The sequence below is a fragment of the Anguilla anguilla genome, chromosome 19, assembly GCF_013347855.1.
Source record: "Anguilla anguilla isolate fAngAng1 chromosome 19, fAngAng1.pri, whole genome shotgun sequence".
Taxonomy (NCBI): domain Eukaryota; kingdom Metazoa; phylum Chordata; class Actinopteri; order Anguilliformes; family Anguillidae; genus Anguilla; species Anguilla anguilla.
The window spans coordinates 14,128,744-14,143,735 of NC_049219.1; the positions used below are offsets into that span (position 1 = coordinate 14,128,744).

A 14,992-nucleotide genomic window follows, 5' to 3' on the forward strand; every position below is an offset into this window, starting at 1 on the left:
ATGGTGGTGGTTGATCTGAGTGGCCCCCTACACATTAAATGTGCTTAGAGATCTGTAGAGGTGCTGAATAATTGCAATGAAATACTATTATTCTTTAGACTAACCTTTTTGGTGTATAAGACGTCTTGGGGACATTTCATAATGATGAAACCCCTCGTCCTGTAATTTGTGTAGGTCTTGCATCATTTCTCAGCTCTCTCTAAAAAAAAAAAGGAAAGTGCAAAACGCCCTTTTCTTATTGATGGTCTGTAATGTGTCAAACACACCCTTTGAACCAATCTCCCAAAGAGAAGTTTTTTTCTTTTTTTCAAAATTCTCACGCTGAAAGTGTAGGTGGACCCTAAACTCTTCATATAAAGGAATACAAAATTACAATAAAGAACAATAATTGTGATACAAGATTATTCATTTTTATCTTAATGAGATGACATTCCTTAGGCATATGTACACCTTGTGCTTTCTACTTGCTCAATGGGGTGTGATGTGAAAATATTAAATACCAGTGTGCCTGGAGCTACATATAGTGCCTACTGTTTATTATCAGCTACATTTAATGTATAAAATAGTTCTGAATGCATCTTAATACATGTAGAATTTTATTTTATATCACCATTTTGGGGAAAAAAAGCTGTTTATTCAGATATACCTGATGCAACAATAGCCAAAATAATACTCAATTTCATTTTATTATTTAGTCGATTGCAATTTTTAAAAACACACATTACAAAATGCACTTTGTATTTTCAGGCTCAGTTTGCAACCTTACATGTTTTAATTAAAAATGAGAGGGAAAAAAAAAACATTGAGAAACTACCCCCCAAAAAAGCACAAATGCCACTTTGGATAACCATAAACAAAACCCATTTCTTCTAAATAAAAAAAAGCTTGACATAAATAAGTTAGTATAATTTCTCAGTGTTTTTACAAAGTTATGTACACAGGTACACTTCAAAGTTTTACACAAATACACAGGCAGTGTAATTTCCTTTTTAAAAGATGAAGAATTTCCTTTTCTAGTCAAATATAGTGCTATGTGATGCAGGGCAAAAAATTCCACAAAAAAAGGATTCATGTATTTCTGTTAGATCAGTATAATTGTCAAAGACAGAAAACACAACACATCTTCCCAAGTTTTCCTTCTCTGTCACACTGAACTGCATAACAATAAATATTTTTTCATGTCTGATTGGGGGTGGGGGGATACAATATTCTCTGATAAAATAATTTTGATGTTGCAATTTATTGAATCAGGAGGACACTAAATGTAAATCAAAGCATTGTATAAATTCACACAAAATGTATAAATAAGTCACTTCAGCACATTCACCAGCGGCTTGTGAACAATTAATACTGTGAATTGACCTAATGCCTTGCCTTCAATTATTCAGTTGCTGAATACTTCAGACTGGATCCCCATACTCATAAAAAGGGGATGTGTGCTGTTCTAATCAGGAGAGAATAACAGAAATGAGCAGAGTAACTTTGGCAGAATTTGTGTTACAGCATTTCGATGTCTTGTCTGCACAGACAGCAGGGCTAAAATAGCTGGTTGGGTTTTAATGGCATCTGTAAATCACTGGTAGGTAGGTTTGATGCCTCTATTCTTGTGGACATATGAAATAGCCTGGATCTCATCAATTACACCGTTTTAATGACCTTGTGTTAAGTGACCCTCTTTAGAAAAACAGGTCTTGTACTCACAGCACTATACCTGGGCTCAGTTAAATTTATGAAAAGGCATTATGGTTGGGGACATTGAAAACCCTGCTGAGGATATTTCTATGCATTCTTTGTATGAATTGTCACACACGACTTCACAAAAAATGACAGCATTTTAGAAGAGGAAAAGAAAACCTACTGCAATTCAAGTCGAATCAAATTCACACTGCTTAATATAAAGGAAATTTGTATCTTAAGTTTTATGTGCTACACTTGAAAAGAGACTATGTACACAGGTAGTAAAAAAAAATGAGCAAAAAAGGAGGAAACCTAATTGCACACTGCTACATTGACTGCTTTAGAGGCAGTTACTTTGAGTGCCAGAAGTTTAGTGTTTGTATTCAGTGCTTGTACAGCATCCCCGTCCATGGGAGTCGATATGCATTTGTTTTTCTAGAAATGTAGTTCCTCTTCATCGAGCACTGAAGTTTTCAATGAAAAGGGGAATTACATCTTCTGCTCTGTTGGATAAATGTCAAATAAATAAAAAGTTAGTATCTTCACATAGGTCTCCTAAATATCCTGACCAAATAGCTGATTGTGTGAGAAAATAAACAATATTCAGCTGACTAATAGTATACATGTACTGTCGAGTAGGATAAGCATGAAATCATAAACTTCTGGCCTAACTATCCACCTGTGAGCATGTAAAATGGAATTTGCTCTGAAATGCATAATTTGGTGTTTTAGAATAGCATAAACTTCTTTTAAAACCCCAAATCAAGTAGACCTAAAGTTGCTCAATCTGTGGCAAGCATATCTTTATCGAGAATGCACAGTGTACGCTTATGGAAGCACGTGCTAAATCGATTGTCAATTTCACCGTTTACAGATCAGTGAGAGTCTGAAATCACTCGGGGCATGGCAGTGTACGTGTACACAGTAGGCTACAATGCTCTGAAACCTGCCCCTTCATTTTCGAGGAAACAGTTGCTGACGTGTTACTATAGTGTTTTTCAGAGAGGGACGCTTGTTTACAGTTCGTCGGAAACTCAGCCTTGCTGTAGTCATAGTAGTCTAACTCGTGTGTGTCAAATCCTGAAGCGTTTAACCCCTTTCAGGCATCTTTGAGATGAAATTATAGCGATGGATACCGCCTTTACATTCCAGTCCTTTATATAATCCTTAATAGTTTTGAATACGGGCTCCCTAAAAGACAAACATAGTTTCCATTAACACTAACTGTGTATGTAAATACAAATAAATAATAGAACGCGGGACGTTACGTTACGAAGCTCGCGAAGCCAGTGTTTATCGTCATTATGTCCACTTGTAAAGTCTACACTAAACTGACAATTAAATGCGTCAAAAAATATTTATGTAACCCTGGTAAATATTTTTGACCTAAATTAACAGTTTGATTCCTGCCAGTTATAGGGAGTCTACTTCGATGTTTTCTTTCACCAAACTATTCACCAGACAAGATCACTGAAGAGGTGGCACCTTATCTCAGCAAAATTTACTCAGTATATAACACATCTGCAGGTATATTTAGAGCGAACGGCGGTGCTCCAAGAACGGGGTCAAATAGTAAACCAACTCCTACGTAGACTATATTTTTGCTCCTTCTGCTTGACAGTTTGGGGGGGGGGGGGGGGAAAACAACTCCGCGGCAAACAGTTAAGCTAAGATATCAGTGTATCCATAAATCAGCTTACCTTTAGAATGCTTACGTCTGCGCCTTCGGCTGGATTTCCTAGGTGTGTGTTCTACTGAAGTTGCTCGTTGCCCGGTCTTGACACATTCATCTGTGCGTGACCTTTTATTTTGAGACGATTGTTCTAGAACAGAAAAGGGGGAGAAAATCCGTTAGCTAACAAGCGACGTCCAACCATTTTCCCATAGCCTACGTGAAACCCATGAATAACGGCCGCCTTTCGGTTTGTTTTGAAGGTTTGACGTGTAGCCTACATGCTATCCGCATTTGCATACCGTAGTAACACGAATCATGAGTGAGTGGTGTCCCAACAATATGAAATGGATACATTTTCAAGCGAATCAATAACTAAAATACACACTGTAGCCTATGTGTCTGTGTCGCCATGCATACATTACATTGGTAATTATACTCAATGGGCAGTAGGCTAATCTGCACCCCTTTTCCATAAAGGCTATCAACAATATGGACATAATGGCAGACAATTCAAACGAGAATGAGGGAATATGCATACCAAAACTCGGGCGTATAACACTACCATGTAGGCTAAACACTGGGCAGTACTAACAGAATCGTAATCTAGGCTACTATGCCTTGTGATTTCTTCTGAATGAATACAGTACGTTTTCAATCGATGTTTAGACCGCCACCTTAAAATCATTTTGAGCCAAAACAACAATGTAGCTACCCCGGCTTGCTGCTCTTTTCCTCTGTCCGCTGCGTTGGTCTCGGCAACCCATCTGACTTTCTGACTCCTCCGTTTTTTCACTGGAAAGCCTGTCTCCAGTGGTCTCTTGACAGGGAATCACCATCACACAATTATGATTCCCATTAAGATCCACGTTGTTATTCCCAGAACGGCAAATGCCCGTCGAAGCCCGTGGTGGTCTACTGTAAAAATCGGGCAAACTTTTACTATCCAGCGGTTGCCAAACGTATCTCCCACCCGGGAGCGGCTTGTGATTTTTAAAATCGAAATTCCATTTGGCAGATGATGCCTGTTCCATCTCTTGCAAATGTTCCTTTAAATCCCTCCTTAACTCTTCGGGATCCACCGACCCGAACAGGTTTCTGCAGTGGGAAGGTTTTGGGTTATCCGACAGCCTGGCATTCATCCTTTCCGAAGTCGGACTTCCATTTGAAAGACGAACGTTTGACATTTTCCGCGTGTGAAAAAAACGGACCAAACAAACGAGTGAAAATACGTATTTACTCCGACTTTAGTGCGATCCAAAACTGGCGAAAACGACTGAGATCAAAGCTAACGCAGGCATGCCATGCGTTAAAAATGAATTTCTGCGATAGAGCGGTCAATGCGGCAATGCGAGCAAAAGAAATCTCCACGGATCATCAAAACAAAGTGCACTTGCAAAACCCACTCCTGTCAATTTCGGTTTGTAGTAACAGAGGAAAGAACAGACAAGCCTTTTCAGTACCCAATATGGCGATTGAAAGCAGGCTGACTGAGAAAAAAATGATTGACACCCAGAGCTATTTAAACAGAGAAGGGCATTCATTGGTTAAAGAAAACGGAGACGCCCACGTTACTTAAGGTGAACATAGATTTTAAACCCGAAAACGAAGTACGCAACGAAGAAGCACAAATATTAGAATTAGACTTTTCTTGTAAGTCAGATAAGGAAATTAATGTATAATTCTGGAAAAATAAGAACCAAGATTTCATGTTAGCAAGCCATATATTAAACGTTCGCAGAAAAGACAGGGAGTAAAAGCGGCTAAAATAACAAAACAAGTAGGCTAGTCGGCTACAACTTTAGGACTGTACTCTTTGCACGTATTGTTATATTTGTGTACATCCGTTGGAAATAGCCAGTTCTATAATGTCCAATTGTAGCCTACGCCCGACGTGTCCTATAATTAAAGGCAACGAGCCGAACTATTTTGGAAGGCAATTCCACCTTAATTTATTTTGTGACTTTTGAAAATAAGGACTGCACAACACCAGCCTTGCGGTGATCTGAAGAGTAGGGTAATATTTGTGTACAAGTCACTCCCCTATCAGGGCTACGGTCAAATTTAATAGTAGCGAGTCATGAACAGGGCATAAACCTGGCTCATAGCGCCATCTTAGTTCAAACTGCGATAAATTAGAATTATTCTATTAAATGACACGAGAAGTTCAATGTTTCACCTTCGTCGCTTGGCGAAAGTAAAAAATAGGAATAAATGAATGCAATCATCATAACAATGTGACGTTACGACTAGGAGTCAGTAGCTACATAACCAGTTTTAATGGCTAACGAGATTTTTAAAAGTGTAGTGTTGCAGTTGCTTGAATGGAAAAGACAATACACAATGTAATGTAGTGTATACAATGTAATTCTGTATGTCGCTCAGGATAAGAGCGTCAGCTAAATGCCAGAAAAAGTAAAATCTGAAATCTTGGTGGAATATGCATGTGCCTGAAGACAATGTTATCCACCGCATCATATGACGGTTCTATGAAACAGTGATATTAATGAAAAGTGACTAATTTAATTCTGATGTGAATAATTTACTTCTGGAACTAGATAAAGCAATGTGTCTCTATAAGAGAAGCACAGAAGATGTTATGTCAGAGAATAAGACAATGCAACGCATATACACAGTACCCGCTCAGTGTGAAACAGAAGGACACATCCCTATGTCTGCAATAGCCTTTAATTTGTTTACTTTCTCTTTTAGCAAATACATTCTGTCATAGTTGGCTACAGCTTATCAAAGGCAGACTCTGGCACAGCAAACAAATGTAAATGTGCCAGGAGGCCTTCATCAATATGACATATCTCAACTTGTAATTTATTTATTTTATGGCCAGCGTGTTTACTTAAAACCTATTTCAAGTCTTCATGTAGCTAAAGTGTGTAATGGTGTCAGCAGAGTTCATTCTTATACATAAAAGATTTATCTTCTAGGGATTTGCATATTAAAATAATAAAGGAGAGCTCAGTTTGCTTTCTCCCATTCAACACTGCTGTTTCCACCATAAGACGCATCAGGTTTTATTGGCTCGTTTTGTTCCACCCTTTTGCCTGTCGATGAAGTCTGTGCTAACGGTGTTCTCTGGTTTTTGTTTGTTTGTTTATTTGTTTTTTTCTCCCTCAGCTACGGAAGTGTGTCAGCGGAGCATCGTCACCAACAGCCCGCTGTGAAATGGTTATATTCTGCATTAAAAAGCGGCCTTGTGTCAAGACAGATCAACCGATCCCTACTCCTAGAATTATGTCACTGAACCGGAAGTGTGGCATGTTTATCATCATAAAATGAAACATACACATTCGGTTTTTTTTTTTTTTTTTTTGGACCACACAGTTGGGAAATACATATGAAAGCATAAATGTTAAATTTGTATATTAATTTAAAGTCTTACTTAAATCCTCAGAATGCAATGAAGCAATCAATACAGTAATGTTCATTTCTGTATCATAATGAGGAGCGTTTAAACTGAGTAACAAAGTATGTTCCATACATAGCATAACATTTTAGCAAGGTTTTGACGGTCTGTAATATTTTGATTGACAGTATTTTTTTTATTTCATATTTGACTGCCTGCTCTGTTTAACCCCTGGACCCCAGAACTGCACTGTATGAATCTAGCAAAGACAATTACACACCAATCCTACTTTATAAAAATCGACTTTATGGAAATATGGACTTGATTGTGTGAGTCAAACTGATGCATTATCTCTAGAAAAACACATCAGCGCTACTATTTAAGCAACCGCTTGCAAGACCGTTACACTGAATTTGTGTTAGGGCATGGCCTTTAAACTCCAGTCCTGGAGGGCTGCAATGTCTGCGAGTGTTTGTTGTATCCATATGGGGCAACATAGCTCAGGAGGTAAGAGCAGTTGTCTGGCAGTCGTCGGGTTGCCGGTTCGATCACCACCCTGGGCGTGTCGAAGTAACTAACTCCTAACTGCTCTGGTGAATGAGAGGCATCAATTGTAAAGCGCTTTGGATAAAAGCGCTATATAAATGCAGTCCATTTACCATCCATTTGTATCCTTTCAACCAGCGAGCAATTTAGGCCCTGAAAACAAGCTCCATTGAAAGACCTAAGCACTGAGACTTACTGAAACACACTGATATCCAGCACTGATTTCACATCCCCCAGTAAGAGCATTGCTATGTTGCGCTTCTCTTAAACCTTGTAAAGAAAATGCTGTCACTGACCTCTAGTGATGGAATTGTGAACTACATGCACATTTGCCAATGTTTGGAATTGATACTCTTGTGGAATCCTGTTTTTTTTCTGATCCACAATGAATCATAACAGCACAATCTGCTTTGTATGATCTATTTGACTTGATTGAGCCATTGTTTTTTGTGTGGTGTTGTCTCCTCTGTCTTCGTAAGCAGGTTGCTGCCAAGGTCCTCCCTGACTGCTGAGAGCGTCCTCTGCTATCCTTCCAGAGACTGCAGCACCATTGATTTCCAGTGTCAGTGGAGGAATGTAAACACCAACAAATAGGTTCTGTGGGAGAGAAGGAACATTAAGGTCTACCAAAAAAAAAAACAATTCACCTGGGGTGCATTTCATCTCTTTTTTTTTTTAACCTCCTTGTTTAATTTTCGTGCCCCTTTTTTAGTATGGAAGGCCAAATGGGTCAAAAAATGTGTGAAATTTACCACAAGCTGCACAAAAGAAACCCCCAAAGAAGACCCCAAAGAAAGAACTCTACGTAAACCACAGGTTGGTTGGTTTGGTTGGTAGTAAGTAGGTCGGTATAATCAGTAGTGAGTGAGTAAATAAGTAGGTGGGTAGGTAGGTAGGGCAATTAGGCCATCAGCAGCTGATCAGGGTGTGGCTCCAAAGTATAATTAGAAGTAAGTAGGTAGGTATAATTAGAAGTATAATTAGAAGTAAGGAAGTAGGTATAATTAGAAGTAGGTATAGAAGTAAGTATAATTAGAAGTAAGGAAGTAAGTATAATTAGAAGTAAGGAAGTAGGTATAATTAGAAGTAGGTATAGAAGTATAATTAGAAGTAAGGAAGTAGGTATAATTAGAAGTAGGTATAGAAGTATAATTAGAAGTAAGGAAGTAAGAATAATTAGAAGTAAGGAAGTAGGTATAATTAGAAGTAGGTATAGAAGTAAGTATAATTAGAAGTAAGGAAGTATAATTAGAAGTAGGTATAATCGGGCCAAGAAATATGCAATGGGAAGTGGGTGCTCACCCCCTGAGAAAGCCGGTAGGTCTGGTTGTACTTCCACATCTCAGTCAGCACCTCCTCCACCGCCTCCTCGTCCGGCGCCTCCCCGTGGAATGGAACACCCATGAGGTTGGCCATGCGGTGCAGGAGGCCCGGAATCTGCTCCAGCTGCTGTCGAGCCTTCTCCACGTGGTACGTCCATGCGTGGTCAGGTCGCTGGCCTGCAGCCCGCTCTCGGACGTCACGACGACCTTGCTGGTGATGCCGGCTCCTGGGTTCAAGCGCTTTCTCTTGGTTTCATCAGCCTGATCATCATCCTCATCCTCCTCCTCCTACTGCTCCACCTGCATGATACCAAAGACTTCCCCTTTAACATGTGTTAACATGTGTCCGAACTGTGTTAAAAACATTTAAGAGAATGTGAATTTAGCAGTATCATTCCCATCTCATTGGCAAGTTTGTAAAACAGGCTCTTCCAATATAACGGTGGTATTTTTGAAGACTTTAAAGCAGCAGAGTGCAAACCTTCAAACTCTTCATCTTCCTTCAGAGTCGTGACATTACTGCTTATTTCTTGGACTGTCGGCTCCATGATCAGACACGTGTGCGCACGTATGGGTTTTCCAGATATTTACAAATGGCGTTTTCTAGTTCTGAGTTCTACTTATTGGCTCCAGAATTTCTAATGTGTCTTATGCGTTGAAACAGCTAAATACCGTTAGCAAAATATATATGTCCAAAAATGGAAAAAAAAAAAAAAAAAAGCCCAAATTCTACATGCCTAATTTTTGATTTGATTCAAGGAAATGGAAATCATGTTTATTCAAGTAAGTGTGGGTTTAATATTGTACTTTATGATTTAGTTGAAGCCACTAAAATGAAGATAGAAATATGCATCATTAATCATTTTTAAGTAGGTTTCACTGAGCCTTTTTATATTAAGTTTGATATGGTAGGAGGACACATTTGTTAGGATGTGCAGAACTAGAGTTTCGTGTAGGTGGGGCAAGTGGGACGCGTTATCGGTAACACACATCCTGCTTCCGTTTTCGTCACGCCAAATGTTTACCTTTTCGAGACGCTGCCGTGTGGTTAGCCCTGATTTTCTTGTCCTACGCGCACAATAAGTACCTTAATTATTGTTTCCTATGTTCCGGAGAGAGCTGTATCTGGTTGTTTTAATTGGTTTTTGAGAAACATGAAGAAAGTGTATTTTTAAATGGTAATTTTAAGTATTAATGGACGGTTTTAGCCGCTTAGCATGGCTTATGCAAACAAACGATACTGGTGTAACGTTGTCGTAAAAATGTTTTGCCGTCAAATATATTCCGATGTTGATAGCTATATTTTGAGTCATTTTATTTTTATTCCATTTTTTTTATCCTGATTGTTCTCTCTGATGACAGTTTCGTTGTTTAGATGGTTATGTTTGATTGTATATACGTTTGCATTGCCGTGTGTGTTTCCTTTTCGTGGGGTTGTAACGGTACTTTGGTATATTGATGTGTTGTTAAGCACAGTGCTGTTGAGTCAGTTGCAGACAACATAACTCCATAAAACTGGAACGCTATCCAGATCTGTAATGTAATGTATCCATGCAATACATTTGAAATATTGTACAACAAATATGTTTTACTATAGAAATAATATTTAAGGTACAAGTTATAGGTAGCTGTCCGTAACCACACATTATTTGAAAGTGTTGGCAACAGTTTATTTTTATTTGTAAATGAGACAATATGTTCTGTATTTTAAGCAGAATATCTGGGATTTTAAATGGGGTAATAAATAAATTTGTACAGTAATACATCACTCTTTAACTTGTTGATGCGTGTGTTTGTCCTGCTCATTATTTGCACAGAAATCACTACTCTACCATGAGGCAGAGAATTATTAATAGGACACCACACCGAGGTAGAATAAACAAGCAAATGAATTTAACAAAACACAAAAAAATACCCTCAAATGATAAAGCACTAAGAGCAGGGAGGTCTGGCCATGAAGACCAAAAGGAAGGGCCAACCACGTAATGGGCCGTAAGTAAATAAGTATAATTAGTAAGTCGGTATAATTAGAATTAAGTAGGTATAATTAGACGTAGTATAATTAAGTAAGAAAGTAGAAGTAAGAAAGTAAGTAGAAGTAGAAGTAAGAAGTAACTAGAAGTAAGAAAGTAGAAGTAAGAAGTAGAAGTTAGAAGTAAGAAGTACCTAGAAGTAAGAAAGTAAGTAGAAGAAGAAGTAGAAGTAAGAAAGTAAGTAGAAGTAAGAAGTAACTAGAAGTAAGAAAGTAGAAGTAGTAGAAGAAGTAAGAAGTAGAAGTTAGAAGTAGTAGAAGTAGAAGTAAGAAGTAGTAGAAGTAGAAGTAAAAAGTAAGTAGTAGAAGTAGAAGTAAGAAGTAACTAGAAGTAAAAGTAGAAGTAGTAGAAGTAAGAAGTAGAAGTAAGAAAGTAAGTAGAAGTAGAAGTAGTAGAAATAAGAAGTAACTAGAAGTAAGAAGTAAGAAAGTAGAAGTAGTAGAAGTAAGAAGAAAGAAAGTAGAAGTAGTAGAAGTAAGAAGTAAGTAGAAGTAAGAAGTAAGTAGAAGTAAGAAAGTAAGTAGAAGTAGTAGAAGTAAGAAGTAACTAGAAGTAAGAAGTAGTAGAAGTAAGAAGTAACTAGAAGTAAGAAGTAAGTAGTAGAAGAAGAAGTAGAAGTAAGAAGTAGTAGAAGTAAGAAGTAAGTAGAAGTAAGAAAGTAGAAGTAGTAGAAGAAGTAAGAAGTAGAAGTAAGAAGTAACTAGAAGTAAGAAAGTAAGTAGAAGTAAGAAGTAGAAGTAAGAAGTAAGAAGTAGAAGTAGTAGAAGTAAGAAGTAGAAGTTAGAAGTAGAAGTAAGAAGTAAAAGTAAGAAGTAAGAAGTAACTAGAAGTAAGAAGTAAGAAGTAGTAGAAGTAAGAAGTAAGAAGTAACTAGAAGTAAGAAGTAGTAGAAGTAAGAAGTAGAAGTAAGAAGTAGAAGTTAGAAGTAAGAAGTAACTAGAAGTAAGAAAGTAGAAGTAGTAGAAGTAAGAAAGTAGAAGTAGTAGAAGTAAGAAGTAAGTAGAAGTAAGAAAGTAAGTAGAAGTAGAAGTAGTAGAAATAAGAAGTAACTAGAAGTAAGAAGTAAGAAAGTAGAAGTAGTAGAAGTAAGAAGTAACTAGAAGTAAGAAGTAAGTAGAAGTAGTAGAAGTAAGAAAGTAGAAGTAGTAGAAGTAAGAAGTAAGTAGAAGTAAGAAGTAAGTAGAAGTAAGAAAGTAAGTAGAAGTAAGTAGTAGAAGTAAGAAGTAACTAGAAGTAAGAAGTAGTAGAAGTAAGAAGTAACTAGAAGTAAGAAGTAAGTAGTAGAAGAAGTAGAAGTAAGAAGTAAGTAGTAGAAGAAGTAACTAGAAGTAAGAAAGTAAGTAGAAGTAGTAGAAGTAAGAAAGTAGAAGTAGTAGAAGTAAGAAGTAAGTAGAAGTAAGAAGTAAGTAGAAGTAAGAAAGTAGAAGTAGTAGAAGTAAGAAAGTAAGTAGTAGAAGTAAGAAGTAACTAGAAGTAAGAAGTAAGTAGAAGAAGAAGTAAGAAAGTACAAGTAGTAGAAGTAAGAAGTAAGTAGAAGTAAGAAAGTAGAAGTAGTAGAAGTAAGAAAGTAAGTAGTAGAAGTAAGAAGTAACTAGAAGTAAGAAGTAGTAGAAGTAAGAAGTAAGTAGTAGAAGAAGTAGAAGTAAGAAGTAAGAAAGTAGAAGTAGTAGAAGTAAGAAGTAAGTAGAAGTAAGAAAGTAAGTAGAAGTAGAAGTAGTAGAAATAAGAAGTAACTAGAAGTAAGAAGTAAGAAAGTAGAAGTAGTAGAAGTAAGAAGTAACTAGAAGTAAGAAAGTAAGTAGAAGTAGTAGAAGTAAGAAAGTACAAGTAGTAGAAGTAAGAAGTAGAAGTAAGAAAGTAGAAGTAGTAGAAGTAAGAAAGTAAGTAGTAGAAGTAAGAAGTAACTAGAAGTAAGAAGTAGTAGAAGTAAGAAGTAAGTAGTAGAAGAAGTAGAAGTAAGAAGTAAGAAAGTAGAAGTAGTAGAAGTAAGAAGTAGAAGTAAGAAAGTAAGTAGAAGTAGAAGTAGTAGAAATAAGAAGTAACTAGAAGTAAGAAGTAAGAAAGTAGAAGTAGTAGAAGTAAGAAGTAGCTAACTAGAAGTAAGAAAGTAAGTAGAAGTAGTAGAAGTAAGAAGTAAGTAGAAGTAAGAAGTAGAAGTAAGAAAGTAAGTAGAAGTAAGTAGTAGAAGTAAGAAGTAACTAGAAGTAAGAAGTAGTAGAAGTAAGAAGTAACTAGAAGTAAGAAGTAAGTAGTAGAAGAAGTAGAAGTCAGAAGTAAGTAGTAGAAGAAGTAACTAGAAGTAAGAAAGTAAGTAGAAGTAGTAGAAGTAAGAAAGTAGAAGTAGTAGAAGTAAGAAGTAGAAGTAAGAAAGTAGAAGTAGTAGAAGTAAGAAAGTAAGTAGTAGAAGTAAGAAGTAACTAGAAGTAAGAAGTAAGTAGTAGAAGAAGTAGAAGTAAGAAGTAAGTAGTAGAAGAAGTAACTAGAAGTAAGAAAGTAAGTAGAAGTAGTAGAAGTAAGAAAGTACAAGTAGTAGAAGTAAGAAGTAGAAGTAAGAAAGTAGAAGTAGTAGAAGTAAGAAAGTAAGTAGTAGAAGTAAGAAGTAACTAGAAGTAAGTAAGTAGAAGTAGTAGAAGTAAGAAAGTAAGTAGTAGAAGTAAGAAGTAACTAGAAGTAAGAAGTAGTAGAAGTAAGAAGTAAGTAGTAGAAGAAGTAGAAGTAAGAAGTAAGAAAGTAGAAGTAGTAGAAGTAAGAAGTAAGTAGAAGTAAGAAAGTAAGTAGAAGTAGAAGTAGTAGAAATAAGAAGTAACTAGAAGTAAGAAGTAAGAAAGTAGAAGTAGTAGAAGTAAGAAGTAACTAGAAGTAAGAAAGTAAGTAGAAGTAGTAGAAGTAAGAAAGTACAAGTAGTAGAAGTAAGAAGTAGAAGTAAGAAAGTAGAAGTAGTAGAAGTAAGAAAGTAAGTAGTAGAAGTAAGAAGTAACTAGAAGTAAGAAGTAGTAGAAGTAAGAAGTAAGTAGTAGAAGAAGTAGAAGTAAGAAGTAAGAAAGTAGAAGTAGTAGAAGTAAGAAGTAGAAGTAAGAAAGTAAGTAGAAGTAGAAGTAGTAGAAATAAGAAGTAACTAGAAGTAAGAAGTAAGAAAGTAGAAGTAGTAGAAGTAACTAGAAGTAAGAAGTAGTAGAAGTAAGAAAGTAGAAGTAGTAGAAGTAAGAAGTAAGTAGAAGTAAGAAGTAAGTAGAAGTAAGAAAGTAAGTAGAAGTAAGTAGTAGAAGTAAGAAGTAACTAGAAGTAAGAAGTAGTAGAAGTAAGAAGTAACTAGAAGTAAGAAGTAAGTAGTAGAAGAAGTAGAAGTAAGAAGTAAGTAGTAGAAGAAGTAACTAGAAGTAAGAAGTAAGTAGAAGTAGTAGAAGTAAGAAAGTAGAAGTAGTAGAAGTAAGAAGTAGAAGTAAGAAAGTAGAAGTAGTAGAAGTAAGAAAGTAAGTAGTAGAAGTAAGAAGTAACTAGAAGTAAGAAGTAAGTAGTAGAAGAAGTAGAAGTAAGAAGTAAGTAGTAGAAGAAGTAACTAGAAGTAAGAAAGTAAGTAGAAGTAGTAGAAGTAAGAAAGTACAAGTAGTAGAAGTAAGAAGTAGAAGTAAGAAAGTAGAAGTAGTAGAAGTAAGAAAGTAAGTAGTAGAAGTAAGAAGTAACTAGAAGTAAGAAGTAGTAGAAGAAGTAGAAGTAAGAAGTAAGAAAGTAGAAGTAGTAGAAGTAAGAAGTAGAAGTAAGAAAGTAAGTAGAAGTAGTAGAAATAAGAAGTAACTAGAAGTAAGAAAGTAGAAGTAGTAGAAGTAAGAAGTAACTAGAAGTAAGAAAGTAAGTAGAAGTAGTAGAAGTAAGAAAGTAGAAGTAGTAGAAGTAAGAAGTAAGTAGAAGTAAGAAGTAAGTAGAAGTAAGTAAGTAGAAGTAAGTAGTAGAAGTAAGAAGTAACTAGAAGTAAGAAGTAAGTAGTAGAAGAAGTAGAAGTAAGAAGTAAGAAAGTAGAAGTAGTAGAAGTAAGAAGTAGAAGTAAGAAAGTAAGTAGAAGTAGAAGTAGTAGAAATAAGAAGTAACTAGAAGTAAGAAGTAAGAAAGTAGAAGTAGTAGAAGTAAGAAGTAACTAGAAGTAAGAAAGTAAGTAGAAGTAGTAGAAGTAAGAAAGTACAAGTAGTAGAAGTAAGAAGTAGAAGTAAGAAAGTAGAAGTAGTAGAAGTAAGAAAGTAAGTAGTAGAAGTAAGAAGTAACTAGAAGTAAGAAGTAGTAGAAGTAAGAAGTAAGTAGTAGAAGAAGTAGAAGTAAGAAGTAAGAAAGTAGAAGTAGTAGAAGTAAGAAGTAGAAGTAAGAAAGTAAGTAGAAGTAGAAGTAGTAGAAA

General features: G+C 36.0%; 1 protein-coding gene and 1 long non-coding RNA gene across 2 annotated transcripts in view; one reads left to right on the top strand and one right to left on the bottom strand.

Moving 5' to 3' along the window:
* The window catches only part of LOC118219145, a 137,969-nt gene extending 130,098 nt beyond the window's left edge, over window positions 1–7,871 (top strand). Inside the window, exon 12 of the long non-coding RNA XR_004763665.1 lies at window positions 7,739–7,871. This is a non-coding gene — a long non-coding RNA (uncharacterized LOC118219145). The remainder of the gene's footprint in view (window positions 1–7,738) is intronic.
* LOC118219144 (cyclin-dependent kinase inhibitor 1B-like) lies at window positions 666–5,288 on the bottom strand. The gene is made up of 3 exons (XM_035402089.1): window positions 4,065–5,288; window positions 3,378–3,500; window positions 666–2,180 (listed from the first exon to the last, which is right to left on the bottom strand). Exons 1-3 carry the CDS (start codon window positions 4,534–4,536, stop codon window positions 2,167–2,169), a joined length of 609 nt encoding a protein of 202 aa, XP_035257980.1. The 5' UTR covers window positions 4,537–5,288; the 3' UTR covers window positions 666–2,166.
* Window positions 7,872–14,992: the final 7,121 nt, after the last annotated feature.